This window comes from Nesoenas mayeri (genome assembly GCF_963082525.1).
Source record: "Nesoenas mayeri genome assembly, chromosome: 13".
Lineage (NCBI taxonomy): Eukaryota > Metazoa > Chordata > Aves > Columbiformes > Columbidae > Nesoenas > Nesoenas mayeri.
In genome coordinates this window covers 20,041,622-20,056,543 of record NC_137550.1, presented here as the reverse complement: position 1 = coordinate 20,056,543, position 14,922 = coordinate 20,041,622, and the positions used below count along the sequence as shown (strand labels likewise).

The 14,922-nt window shown below is 57.1% G+C and overlaps 1 protein-coding gene across 1 annotated transcript in view; it reads right to left on the bottom strand.

Moving 5' to 3' along the window:
* EFNB1 (ephrin B1) overlaps positions 1-14,922 on the bottom strand; it is a 43,674-nt gene that overhangs the window by 17,137 nt on the left and 11,615 nt on the right. Inside the window, exon 2 of the mRNA XM_080352702.1 lies at positions 453-730. Coding sequence (XP_080208828.1) covers positions 453-730 — 278 coding nt within the window. The remainder of the gene's footprint in view (positions 1-452; positions 731-14,922) is intronic.

Sequence of the window (14,922 nt, the reverse complement as noted above, 5' to 3'; positions counted from 1 at the left end):
AGACCACAGCAAGGACTGGGCAGCACCAGCAGGGCTGCTCGTGGATGCAGCACCCTGGGAGGAGGACGAGCACCACCTGGGTCATCCTCCCCAGCCCGACTGCCCCGCAGCAAAGCCCTACAAGAAACGTCCTGCAACACCTCCAAAGACGGCAGCAAACAACAACCTCCAGCCGTGACGGTGCTCCAGACACGCGCTGTCCCTCCGTGCCACCCCGCCTGGGGGACGTGCTCCTGCTCCCAGGGGACACAGCACAGCAGCCAGATACAGGCCGGTGACCCACTCGGCCAGAGACACATTCCTCCCCCTTCTCCCATCCAGCGGGAAATATTTTCCATACGTGTCAGCTCTTTGCACCAGCCAAGTCGTGAGCAAGCGCCTGGTGACACTGTCCAGGCCCCTGCGGCCGCCCCGAGCCGGGGCTGGCGACGAGGAAGAGGAGGGCGACTCACATGTGATGAAGTAATCCTGCTGCCGCTTGAACTCCAGGCCCATGTAGTTGGGGCTGAACTCCTGAAACTTGATGGTGAAGCGAATCTCCTGCTCGGGCCGGTTGCACGTCACCAGCACATTGGGGTCCATGACGGTGCTGCAGGCATCAGCCTGGTCCTTCTTCACCAGGTACAGCTTGTAGTACTCGTAAGGCTTGGACGGCTCCGCCTTGGGGCAGATAATGTCCAGTTTATCCCCAATCTCCGGGTAGATGACCAGCCCCTTCCCGCTCATGAACCTGGAAGAGAGAAGGGCGAGAGTTCAGTCACACACAGGCAAGCGGGGCAGTATGGCAATCCCATCCCATCCCATGCAGAACCCCACTTTGTGTTTAAACCCTGCTGCTTTAAAATCACAGAATAGTCTGGGTTGAAGGGACCTTCCCAGCTCCCCAGTGCCCCCCTGCCATGACAGGGACATCTTCACCAGCTCAGGCTGCTCAGAGCCCCGTCCAGCCTGGCCTGGGATGTCTCCAGGGATGGTTCATCCAGCACCATTCTGGCCAACCTGGGCCAGGCTTTCACCACATTCAGGGGGCAAAAATTTCATACAAGAGGTGTTCCAGCCCTCGGATCATTTCTGTGACCTAAATTCGTCTCTTTCCCTCTGCAAGATGTTTTCTGACACAATAAAGTTCTCCTCTCCCTTCACCATCACTGCACACGTGAGGAACTGCTGCAGGGTCCCACCAACAAAACCAGGGGCCCGTTGGGTGCAGTCCTGCTCTCCAGCCCTCCTGCCGTGCCCAGGGTGAGCACCCTTCCCAAACCCACGCCTGGCACCCAACAGGGGACCGAGTCTTCCCACAAAGGGCTGCGGAGACGCCACGGCTCTGCCCGACGGGCCAGGCAAGGAGCTTCCTGCAGGGACAGGCGGTAATTAGGCACGGGGAGAAGTCCTGACAATGGGGTGCGGGGAGGGATCCCTTCCACGCCCCGGCTCCCCGAGGAATTCCTGCCCTTAAATGGAAGGGAGGGAAGCATCCTGCAGGACAACTTCTGCTAAGCCGGGCTCAACGGCGTGCCCAGGAGCGTGGGAGGACCGGATGGAGAGGAGCAAGGAGGGAGGAAAGCTATTTGGGGCTGGAAGGCAGGGCATTGCGAAGGGAAGGAAGGCACCATGCTGATAATTACCATTCAGATTTCATTATTGTGGAGCAATGCTCCATTTTGGGGTGGTTATTTTTTTTTCCAGCATGAAGCAGAGGATTAGGGCACCAAGGAGGGGAAGCAGCAGATCATCTTCTTTGATGTAGGCTACGTAATGCATTCTTGATGGAAGATAAGGTGGGAATGGATGTTCCTGCAAAGTTCTCTCTGCTGCAGCTCCCTCGTGCAATTCGGGCACGATGGAAACTGAAGCGTGTGCTTCGGCCAGATGCACGTCACGGCTTCCCCTGTGCTCCCGGGCACGACGGGTCCCGTTCCACCCCGGCAGTCGGGTGGGGGGACGGGACATCTCCCCCCAGCCAGCGCCCCGGCTGGGGCTGCGGGCACCACAGCAGGGAGATCAAACGCACAAGCCCAACCTGCTCCGTGGCTCCGGTACAAGTCTTAGCAAGAAGCCAGGGAGCCGAACCCAGCGCCTGAGCAGCCCCGCAGCCCCAGCAGATCCGAGCAGGCTGGGAGGAGGCAGGAGCAGCCCGAGCCCACGCACACCCCGATGCCCTTGGCAAGGGCTCCGGAGCTCAGTGCCAGCTGTTACAGCAAGGACAGACAGACAGACATCAGCTGCACCTCTGAGGGTGCAGCCCTGGCCCCAGGAGCACAGGGAAGGCACAGGAACAGTCCCCTTCACCCTCACTGCTCTCAGTTCAGGTGGGTTTATGTGTCCCATCCTCCCTGTCCAGCTGCAGCTCTGCCTTCACCACCGCAGGGCAGCACTGCAGCCACGGGGGGACAGTCAGCACCACCCCAACCCCAGCACCGGTGGTACTGTGGCTGCACCTCCACCATGCAAGATTGCGGGGAGCAATCAGCTTTTGTAAAAGGCACCACTTCTGGAAGAAGGCGATGCAGCAAGCTCATGAAAGAACAGAAAAATTAACCCCTGTAGGTCCCGTGCAGGTGGGATGCGGCACCGCGCCACCGCCGCGGCGGATCCCGGCTCCATCCCAAGTAGGTCACTGGTCCCCAGCCAGCACGGCGCTGCAGCGATAACGCTTCCCCCGCCCCGGGCCCGGCCCTGACGCAACCCCAGGAGCCGCCGTCCCGGAGCCGAGCAGCCGGGGATGCAAAGGAGCCCCCGGCCCCCGCCCCGCGGACATGGCACAAGCGAACACTTGCGCGCTCGCTGGCAGGTCCCACCCGGAGAGGCGGCTGGATCCCACACTCGGGGCTGAGTCACAGCCTTTTTGGCACAAGCCTCCCCCAAGTGACTCAGACTCCCTCCTCCGGCCCCTGCCAGCTCCCTCCTGCCCAGAAGATGCTGAAGAGGAAGCCACAAACAAGTCGAGCAGATGCCTCGCAATGCCGGGGTGGGAGGAGAAGGCTCCTATCAGTCCCCCATCTCCAGATCAGAACACCTCCTTGGCCAAAGCCTTGGCCAACACCTCCAAACCACCCAGCCCACAGACACCAGCCTGTGCCCATGGTACAGCTGGCATCAGGTCACGCTGACTTTTCAGCAGGGGAAAGGCCAAAATGCAACCGAGGGAGCCGGGAACATCTCAGCACCACATCCTGCTGGCACCTCTCCACCCTGCAAAACTCAGCACGCCGGCCTGCGCTGTTTTATTTGTCCGAAGGATAAAACGATGAGCCAAATTTCTTCTACAAGTGCTCTGCCTCAGCTTCAGAAGCACAAAGCGTCTGCCTGGGAATTGGCCCAGGAAGGTTTTCCAGATCTCCTACATGAACACGGAGCAGGACGGAGCTACCAGTCCTTCAGCGCACCGGGGTTCTGGGGGTGCTCCCCGGCGCTGCTCCCTTCCCACCCACACACACACCCTTTACCCTTCGTCCTCCAATTTCTCTGATTTTTCCTCCTCCGTTTCCCCCTTGGTGTCCCCCCTCTCCTATTTGCAGCAGGGCTGTTTTCCAGCCAAGAGGACGGGCAGCACGAGCCATGAAGATAAACCCCTCTCCCTGCTCTTCGGGCTCTTAACCACACATCGAGGTTGGTTTTTCTCCGAAAATGTTGCTCTGTCGTTTGACCATCCTAAGAGCGACAGCGGTTCCCAACACGCCAGAGGCCAGTTCTCCAGGAAATTTGCCTTTAAAATACAGAAAGTGAAAAGTAACATTCGCCACAAGAAGAGCAGAGGAAAAAAGTGTCCAAAAACCGTCACAAATCGCCTGTGCGGAATATTACAGTGAAGAGTATGAGAAATCTTGCTTCAGAAGGCAAAAAAGAATTGTGCTCTTGATTTGTCTTTACAAGGACACATCTTCAAATTTATTACAACTGGGAAGAATGAACAGATCTCCCTTTACATTAAGAGGGCAATCCATCGTGCCCGCAGAGCACATGCTGTAATTTGAGGGGGGACGCTGCACCCTCCATGTGTCACAGTTTACTGCCCTGTGTTAAAGAGAGGAGGGAAAAAAAAGGAAAACCAGAATTCAACTCAAGCTTAATGCTGAAACTAAGACTGAGACCTGCACAACACCACAACACCACGCTCGGGATCACAGGCGCTGTCAGACAACTGAGTGTGGCCCCAGCAGGGCAGCAGGACCCCGGGGGCGGCCGCTGCTCAAAGCCACAACCTCCCAAAATCCCCGTTTCTGACCCCAGACGCATCTTCCGCCACCGGCTCCCCTCCATCACCGATTTATTCAGCATTGGTACTACCACCACTTAGCAGCTCACAGATAACATCTCAGCATCCTTTCTCCCGGTGTCGAAGGTGGGGGGAAAGATTAACTACAGCCATTAAAGTTTAAAAATGCTCTTTTTTTGCTGGTGCTCTGAAGTGCACCCGCTGAGCAGAGCTGTGTCCGTGCTGGGTATTGTGCTGGGTATCGCCAGCTCCGGCGCTGAAGGGGGTTTCTGGGTGGCACCTGCAGCCGCCCACCCGCAGAGCCGAGGAGCATCCCCGGCCGGCGTCCCCAGCCCACGGCCCCCCGCGTCCCCGGCTCCCGGCCCCGCAGGTTCCTTGGGAGCGATCAGGTGGCAGCGTCCAATTTCCTCATTGTTTCGGGAGGTGTTTTCTGATGGGAAAGGTGAAAAGGGTATTTGTGAGCCTTGTAAACCGATTCCTCCGAGTTGGGTAAACAAGGGGAGCTCTGTTGGCAGCGGGATGCCGGGATGCCGGAGCAGAGAGACGGGATTAAAGAGCAGCCTCTCCCCTGCCCCGGGTGGGGGGCCGCTGGTGGGGACCCCCGCCCCCCGCAGCCCCTCTCACCAGCACGGGGGCTAATCCCCGCTCAGGGCTCCAAAAAGCCCCAGGCAGAGTGAACTGGCAGGCTGCAAGTGGGACCTGCTGGAAGGGCCACGGGCAGGGGCTGCCACCCCAGCACTGCAGTTTGGGGACAGGCACTTCAGCTAGGTCTGCTGCCAAGGGACAAGGAGTGGTGGTTTTAAACCAAAGGAGGGGAGGTTCAGGTTGGACATGAGGAGGAAATCGTTTACAAGGAGGGTGGTGAGAGCCTGGCCCAGGTATCCAGAGAGGTGGTGGATGAACCATCCCTGAGACATCCCAGGCCAGGCTGGACGGGGCTCTGAGCACCCTGAGCTGGTGCAGATGTCCCTGCTCATGGCAGGGGGGGCACTGGGGAGCTGGGAAGGTCCCTCCAACCCAAACTGTTCTGTGATTCACAGACCCACAACACGCTGAGGATGCCCAGAAGCCCTGGTGTGAACACCGGCAGAGCGATGCTGTCCATCCACCCAGGTGCTCACACCGCGGTGTCGGGGGGACCAGCACCGGGGAGACCCCAACCAGCATCACTTGGGGTGATGTGCTCCACCCCACTGCTGCCAGGGGCCCTGCAGGCCCAGGAGCACGGGCTGAGGAGGAGAACCACAAAGTTTGGCATGAGCAAGCTCAGGATTCGAGCTGGACGTGGCATCTCCTTCATCCCCTCTTCTCCACATGGGCACACACAGGCTGGTCACAGTTCGACATGGACAAGCGAACACGTTCACAGCAACAGCTGCAAACACAAGTGTCCAGCAGATACAGTACTTGGCAGCTTTACAAACAGCCTAGCAGTCCTCCAGCTCTTCCTGAAGGAGAACATCACCGGGAAATTGCTTGAAAATACATTTTTTTTTTAAGGAATGGGTCGATGGACTATCAGACATCGTCTCTCCTCCCCAGCCCAGGTGCTCTTCACGCCACGTGAACTACCAAATCTTTGGGGCAGCATCACCTTTCTCCACGTCTGGGAAACACGATGCACCTGACCTTATTCCAGGCTTTGCAGAAGACAGAACAACATTTACCAACAATCTCCTCCTTGGAGAAGATGTTCTAAAGCATTACCGCTGACATACATAAAGATGACATATGCTAGATGTTGTTTTCTTCAAAGAAATCCAAAAATAACCGGATCTTACAAGGAGGACATCTACTTGTGGCAGCGACGGCGGCTGATGCCTGGCAGCGCGAGGCCCTGCGAGAGGAGGACAGCGAGAACCGAGGTGTGTGCGGCATTTTTTAGTATGGTTTTCCTGGTGTCCCATATTTTCACCAAGCAAGAGACATCAAGGGGTTGGTAGCAAACACTGGGACCTTCCCTGGGTGGCACCTTCACAGCATCCTGGCTGGAGTCAAAGAGCATCGCTGGACAGGGACAACCACACTGTCCCCTGTGAGCTTGGACCCAGTTGGTGGGGATGGGGACGGGTTTTCCCGGCTTTAAGGAAGGACACCAGCTCCCACCCAACTCAGCGCACCCCTCGAGAGCTGAGGACCACCAAAACAGAGGCATTACACACTGAACCCAGCAGTCCAGCCCAGTACCCCAGCAGCACCCCGAGCCCACTCCCAGGGGCACAGGACCCCTTCTCCTTTTCAGCTCCCATTAAATTCTTGAGAACAATAATATCCACAGAAGGAAGTTAATTACAACTCGGATAAAAAGGTCTCCTGCTCTCCTCGGCCTCCCATCTGTATCTGTCGCCTTCTCCCTTGTTCCGCCGAGTCATTCGTCATCGCCAGAGATGGTAAATAGGAGCACGTGAACCCCCACACTTTTAGATCCCACTTCTTTTATGTGCTCTTCTATAATTAGTCTCCTTTAAAAAGAGCCTTCGATCTTTTTTCCCCCCTGCTAATCTATGTATAATTATTTTCACTGCCCTTCTGCAGACCTCTTCTATTTCTGCCGCATCCTTTCAAAGCCGAGGTGGCCAGCACGGAACCGGCGATTTCAGGTGACTCTTTTCTCAGAACAGCCTCAGATCTCCTTCACTCCTTCCGCCTCCGCCACTCCAACAGACAGTTTTCAGCTATCCATAACAGCACCTTCCAGCCCCCCCGGTTCCACCCCGGGCAGGGGGATCCCAGCCCCCCGCGGCCCCACGGGGCCATCCCGTCCCGTCCCCCCCAGACACACTCTAAGGCCCTTTTTCCACATGGCGGGTTTAATGAGGCCCATTCAACCCTCCCAAAGACAAAAGGCCCTTCTCGTTTCCAAATGGATTTACACGACGCATCAGTGAGGCATAAACGGGTCGTCATGGCAACCGGCACCCCGACTCCCCCCACACGGGGATGCCATTTTCTAACTCCACTGCTCCCCAAAATCCCCCGTTGCTTTCCTATCAGCTGTAAGGCTTGGCACAGGCCGGTAAAAACACCCATCCCACCCAAAAGTGACACCCCCCCGTTGCCAGGGATGACGCTTTCTGAGACGAACTGAAAAGATGCTCCAGGCAGTGCCCCCGGTCGCTCTGCACCGTCACCAACAGCAGGTCACAGGCAAGCCGGGGATCAAACTAAGCAGAAGGCAACAAAACACCAACTGCAGGGGGGAACCAAAACCAAAATACCCATTTCTGGCCAGAAATTGGTGTGGTGCTCAAGACGGCGCAGGCCAGTCTGTGCTCAAGCCCCAGCTGCCCACATCTGTCCGCGGGGAAGCCGGTGGCTTCGGCGATGCCAGGAGGCCACTCCAAGGCTTCACACACAACACTGAGTAACATAAACCTCAAATTCAATGCTTGGTACCATAACCCTCCCCAGCCAGCTTCAATTGCTGAAGGCCAAGAGAGCATCTTGCTGACCCCAGCTGGGAAGGAGGGGAGATCCCATCACCAAAGTGTAAAGGGACACAGCCCAGTTGTACCTGATTAGCAAATGGAGGAAGACCAGACAAAACCTATTTTATCATGAAAACACACACAACTGCGGTGCCATTCTGCACCAGGAGGCTCAGAGGACCAACGTTCCCAAACCTGCAGCTTGGAGAAGGGTCTGGTCTCCAGCACAGATCCCTTCTCCTTGGGGACGACTCAAAACTTCACCTGCTCCCACCACCCAGCACGTTTCCACTCCTGGAGGTGCCCAACCAGCCACCCACCAAGCAGCAACGCAGCCCCTCGGCACAGATCTTGCTTCCACCGTCCCTGCTCCAGATGCCACAGCGTGTCCAGATGAGGGACAACTAGCAGAGGGTCAGCAGGGACAAAGGGACAGTCCCCACAGCTCAGCCGTTCGTCCCCTCTGGGGCTCGACAGATGGCTCCCAACGCTCATCCAGCACCCAAGGGGACGGTGCCAACCACCCCAAATGCCACAGGGAGGAGGAAGAGGAGGAGGAAGAGGAGGAGGAAGAGGAGGAGGAAGAGGAGGAGGAAGAGGAGGAGGAAGAGGAGGAGGAAGAGGAGGAGGAAGAGGAGGAGGAAGAGGAGGAGGAAGGCTCCCAGCCCTCTCAGGAGCCAAGCGCTGGTGCGAGCAGCCACGTGCTGCTCCATCTTCCCACCTCCGTGCAGCACCCGCGCGTCCAGATGCTGCACCCGAACCGTGCAAACAAACTGACATTAATCCAAACCCTGCAAGGGCGGAAGAGGGGGGTAAAACCAAAAGAAACAAAAAGCTGGTAATTGAGGGAGTTTGGAGGAGATTTAATTGGGGCCAGAGCCCTGGCGCAGGCTGCTGCTGCCACCTGCAGCGCTCTCAGCAGCCGGTGCCACGCGGTTCCGGGGTCCCCGCGATCCCACCGGCCCCAGCCCGGGGTGCAGACACCGTTTGGGCAGAATCAGGAGCACTGGGGGACCCCCAGGCTCAATCCCCGCCCCACGCTCACCGCTGCAAACTCATCATTTCTCAGCATAATAAGCAGCTCCGCCAGCGATGGAACAGAAGGCTTGGCCAAAAAATAAAGGGGAAAAACAAAAAAGCTGTATTTTCTCACTCAAGTAATATCGCCCCGCACATCGCCTCGGAGAAATAAAGACGAGCCCAGTTATCTAATTAATGCTGTCAAGACGAGGGGCCCGGGGGGCTGCCGGCGGCCCACAAAGGCGGCATGGGGAGCGGCGCCCCCCCCAGCCGCCGGCATCGCCGTCAATGGGGCCCCACGCTGGGAGTGAGGTAAGAGGGGATTCAAAGGGGGGTTTGTCAGGGGTTTTGTTTTTGAAAACGGGGGAGGGGAAGGGGACAGGGCTTGACAAGAGCTGACAGACAACTGAACAAAACCATAAGGGCCATGAATGGCAACACGGCTCTTTAATTGGCGTAGGAATGGAGAGAGAAGTGAGACAATGAGGCGCGGGCAGCGGTGGGGGCCGAGGGGCGGGCAGCGCTCAGCGCCTGCCCGCACGCTGCCCGGCCAGCGGTTGGCAGCTGGATGCTGCAGCACCACCAGCATCCCCAAAATAACACCCCCAATAAACAAGCAAGCAGGAACAAGCAGAGCGCGGCACCCTGGGCAAAAGCCAGAACCCAAAGGCCAAGCGCGGGATGCTGCAGGTATTAAATGATCCGACGGAAGCAGATCAGGTTCCTCGTGTGTGTTTTTCGGCTTCGGTTTGGGACGTCCGTGCCCTGGCTGCAGCCCCGCTCATCCGGAGGGGGAAGAGAGGGAGAGGCGGGTTAAAAGGGAACACGGTTGGATCAGCGGGGTTCCCACTCCTTCCCTGACCCCTCCGAAAGAAGACGGAGGAGATTTTCATCTCCCGGTTCCAAAGCAAAGAATTACTTTGGCAGGGGCTGCGGCGGCGGCTGGACGCCCATTTGGAAGGGAAAGCAGCGGGAACGGGCCCAAGGAACCCAAGTGCGAGACCTCCCCGCCAAGCCCCGCTCCTTGTCATGCAGATGAATTCCGAGCCGGGACACAGAGGAGGCGACTGCACAATGCGGGGCTGGGGGCGCAGGGAAGGCGGGTTGGGGGCCTCAGCCCACCAGACCTAAACCCCAACCCCGTGTTTCCTGCAGACCCCCCCTTTCCCAACCTCTCACTTTTCCAGCTTGGTTGGAAAAATGAAGAACTGAAAGCAAACAGCCAAGAGATGAAGTTACAGCCTGTGGTTAGTCCTTGGGCGAGAGGACGCTCCCTCCTCCCTGCACCCCAGGACCCCACAGCCCACCTAACCCTGCACCCCACAAACCTGGTTTGCAGCTGGGAGCCCCCAAAACAGCCACCTCCCCTTGGGTGTGATCCTGCACCCCAATCTGGCCAACACCGAGTGCTCAAGTCGCTGCTGCTGTGTCCCCAGGGGTACAGGAGGGGTCGCCAAGCCCCTCAGCTCCCCCCCTGCAGCAGCCGCCTCCAAAGCAAGGGAACAACTAACCTCACCCCTTTCCTGAGGAATTCCACAACAATAAAACCCTGGGGAGCAGCAGGAGGGACCTCCTGGGCCAGGGAAGCCCCTTCCCCAGCACCCACAGTGCGCCAGGGCTGGCACCTCCCTCCTGGGCAGGTGACAGTCCCCACGCACCCACCCTGCTTGTGAGCGGCTCCCCAGGAGGACTGGGGCTCAGGGAACGATGCTGTGGTTTGAAGGATTAATCCCGACACGAGGAACTGGGCAGGGAGAAGCAGCAAACCCAGCAGCCGGTTCCCCAGAGCGCGGCTGCGGGTTGGGATGCCCGGCCCTGCCCCGACAGGTCCCCCGGGTTTCGGCAGCCCCTGTGTCCCCGGGGAGCGGCGTCACCCCTGTGACTCACCACCCGGTCCCTTTGATCTCCCGGCTCCCAGATGTGGCCAGACGGGTCCTGTCGTCCCGGCTGTGCCACCTTCCCAGGCAGCTGCAAGCCAGCAGCCCTCGTGGCATCACCAGGAACTCACTCAACTGCAGCTCGCCTTGTAACTCATTAAGACACTCTTAATCACCCCGCTCTAATGGAGCGCATGTGTACAAGCACCCCAGCAGCCTCGCAACAGCTGCCCCAGCAACCAGGGCACACTGCGTTCCTCACCCCACCGTCCCCATGCTGCACTTGAGCTCCAGCCCACACCACAGGGGTGGACGGGTCTGGTTTGGGTCTGGGAGAAAAAGCTAAAGATGAGTCACAGGACCTCAAACAATTCCTTTCCTCCCCCCCATTTTCTCCTCCTGCACACCAACCGTGAGCCATCACCAACGCCTGGTGAGCAAGCTCCACAAGAATGCGTGAGTCCAGCCTCTGCCTCATGCTCCTGGATGGCACCCACTGGGGAAGAAAACTGCCCCTTTCTCCCCAAAACCTCCTCCTGCTGCCCACATTCCCTCTTCACTGAGAGGTACAAACCAGGTGCAAAAGCCCCAATTTTCTGCATATTTACATCCTGTAGCAAAGAGAAACACCCTCCTAAAGGCTTCGCCACTGGAAGGGACTGGGACCTCCCTGTGCTGCCGCTGCTCCCAGTTTAGCCAGTTAAGGGCTGGTTGGCACAGCAGCAGTGGAGAGAGGGGCTGGGAGAGAGGCCAGCACAACACACGAGTGTCAGGTTTAAACCTCCCCTCCTGCCGAAAGAGATCTGGCGCGTACTCGCTTTTATTTTTAGGCCAGATACACGTACGGCTGAACTTTAATAAAATGTACAACCGCCTGCTGGAAACGGGAGAAGGAGAGGGACCAGAAAGGCCACCGCCGTCTCAGGTGTCACCGACGCTGCCAGATCTCGGGATTGACGCTTCTCTCCAGCCGCTGTTCCCAGGGATGTCCCAGACCCTGCTGGGACACGCAGCCAGCCCCTGGTCGCAGTGGGAGCTTTAACAAGGAGTTAAAGAAAGCTCGGGATTTCAACCTAAAAATAAACCAGCCCTCAGGCCTGGGGAGGAGGAGGAGGAGGAGGAGGGCAGAGCACCCAGCCTGCCACCCACTCCAGCCCAGCTCGCAGCCGTTTCCAATCGCCCGCGGACGGGGAGCGTTCCCAGCCCTCCCTCCCCGCCAAAACCTCCGCCTCGCCACCCACGCGCAGGGAAGAACGCTGACGAGATGCAGGGAAGAAAGCTGGCGAGACGCTGCAGGAGACACCAAAGTCCCCCCCGCACACAACCGCTTGCTCCCCACCTCATCTGCTGCCAGACGCCATCACCCAGATCCCTGCCCCAAAACCCCTGACGCTGCCAACCCTTCTACTGCAACGGGGAGGCTGGTGCGCCATGGGGATGCTCCCCGTAGCGGGGTCTCGGTCACAGCAGTGACACCGCACAGTCCCCACACCCAGCCCCATAGCCCTCCAGCCTCCAAGCATCCTGCTCTACTCCAGCGAGCTAAAAGCGTTTCCACCTTGCTTTGCATTTCAGATGTTTTTTTCCTCCCCCTTTTTTGCTTTCTAATTTATTAAGGAGAAAGTTCAAAACGTTTGCCGTGACTGCGATGCACTAATTTGGAACTTACCGCGGTGTCGACATTGCATTAAGTATTTCTGTCAACCGTGAGGACACACCATGTCTCTGTAAGAAATTACACTAGCAATTATAGCTAAAGAGGCATGTAAAATTTAAAAAAAATTTTAATGTATTCAGAAATGATAACTGACATTCTTATTAGGATTAATCTAATTTTAGTAGAGTCATTTATATCCTGCCTCTGGATAAAAAATGAATTTCAATTTTAAAACCTGGATAAAAACTGGCATTTAAAAAAAGTACTTTCAGAAGTCACCCTGCATGATTAAGCGCGATGATAATATGAGAAAGCTTAACGAAAAGCTTTGCTGTTAAAGGGGATATTTGTTAAACAAAATGGAAACGGAGATATTTATCAGCTGAGCAGACTGTTTGGGGTAACGCGGCACTGCTGGGTGTTGCGGATGCTCGCGGGTTAGTGGAGAGCAAACCAGCAACTGTGGATAACGGGGAAGGAGCAGGACGGTGCTCAGGGCTGGCTCTGAGCTTTGTCTCTGGATTCCGGGAGCACAGGACGGATCCTGCATCCATGAGCAGGAAAAAACAGGCACCCATGAGTCCTCTTGCAGAAAAACGTGCCGTTGGGCTCGTGCGCTGGTCCCAGCGTTGCTGTAACTCCATGGACAGGGAGAGTTTGAGCGCTGAAGGTCCTGGCAGTCCCCAGTGCCCAAAAGCGGACACAAGGAGCCTCTCTGCTTCCTTTCCCGACCCAAGGAGGATGCCTCTCCGCAGCATACGCCTCCTGGCACTTATATCTTCAACAAAAACAAAATAACCCCAAAAAGCACGTATCCTTCACAGGACCCCGCTACCCCAGCCGAGAAACCAGCCGAGATGCCTCCTCCAGGCACACAGGTTGCTCCATATCCCCACCATGTCCAGCTCCTTGTGCCCATGACAACCACACAGCATGGCCACCAACTAGAGGATGCTCAGCCCGCCCAGGGCAGGGATGCAGGAGAACGTGTGGGGACGGGACAGGGCGGAGGAAGCGGCTGCAGTGCGGGATGGGGCACCAGCATCGAGCAGGGCTGGGCCCCCTCCTCTCCCCCACAGCCCCCAGTTATAACAGCCCTGAGCACGTGGGAGAGACGCTCAATGATTTAACAATACGTGGAAGGAGGCAAATGCCAAAGAGGAAGAAAAAAATCCCGGGCTGATTATTTTATTTTCCACTGACGGTTTCAGGCACGATGGCCAATAAATCCCCATTATGGATTTTAAAAATGCTTCCTGCAGACACTTGGACCATCAAGGCAATTCGGGGCTCCCATAACTCCTGGTTTATGATGGTCATACATGTCAACTCTTCACAGAGCCCAGCTTTTCAATAAAGATGACCATAAACCTAGATTAGAGATTAAAGGACTGACTCAGAAGTTTGTCAGAGGAAGAAACAAGTTTCCCTGCAATTATCTTGCCATTTTTACCGACTAACAGTTCGGTTTCTTGATGGTTTTATACCAGCAGTAAATTTTCGGGCTGCTGACAGCTCCGCGTGCAACAAAAACAACCTGAGGAAGAGGAAGGCAGAGAGGACGCGAGCCCAGGCAGGGCTCAGCCGGCGCGGCCGATGAGAAGTGACAGGTCTCCCCCCGGGCTCCCGTCGCCGGTGACAGCGCGGGGACAGAGACACCAGCTCTGACCGACCTTCCCGTCCCCCTCCCAGCCCCCGAATCGGCAGAATTCTCTCCGAGGAGCAGCACTGGCCCCATTTCTCCTCCTCTCACCTCGGCAGGGTTGGTACCTGCCGAACAGAAGCGCACGAGCACAAGCAAAGGTGACAGGGGACCAGTGGTGACCCCCCAGCGCCAGGCAGGACCAGGGACCCCGGGGAGCAGCCACCTCCCGTCCTCAGCTGGTCGCAGCAGCAGCCACGACCGCGACAAGAAACGCCTTTTAAACTCTATAAACGCACCGTGTGTTTATTGTGCTTGTGCTTCCTGGATGAATATGCCGCTTCCTTTTAATAAGTGCTCTCTTAGGAGAAGGGAAAGGGGAAAAAAGATGGTAAAAAAGCAGCAGAAAGGAAGGAGGTTGACTCACGGCAAGGCCACATCTCCAGGCAGACGGGAGAGCTGCTGAGACGGTGCCAAGGACGAGGGTTGGGATCAAAAGGACGAGAGGGGATCAAACACGCAGGAGATGCCGGGGGGGGAAGGTGGGATGCGGCCAGGGTTGGGTTGCAAGAAGAAAATTCCCTTTCCCGACATCCTTTCACACTTTGAACAGGACTCTTTAATTGTTGGATTTCATTAAGATGTATCCACGGGGCTGCCCCACGCATGGTGATGAGGATGGGGAGGACCAGCAGGAACCACGGGTGCACCCAACAGGAGATGGGAAAATAAATAAATAAATAAAATAATGCCCTTTTCCCCGTGAAATGAAAGAGCCGAGCGCGGAGCTCAGCACGCCAAAGGGGGCCGGTGCCCTTTCTGCCGGTGTCTCTCAAAGTCTATCAAAAAGTCCCATTTACATCAAAATGCACTTCCAGACATGCTTCAATTTTACTTTTCCCCTTTCATCTCCTTCCACCCTCCCGCCCCACCTCGCGGCCCCATTGTCCCCGCGGCATCTCGCGCGGTGGAGGGGGCCGAGCGGCTGCCAGGGTGAAAGGAACTGGAGAAAGAGAGAATAAAAAGCTTTAAACTCCGGGAAAAGCCGGAATCGCTCCTGGTCCCGCTCCAGCGGGAGCGCT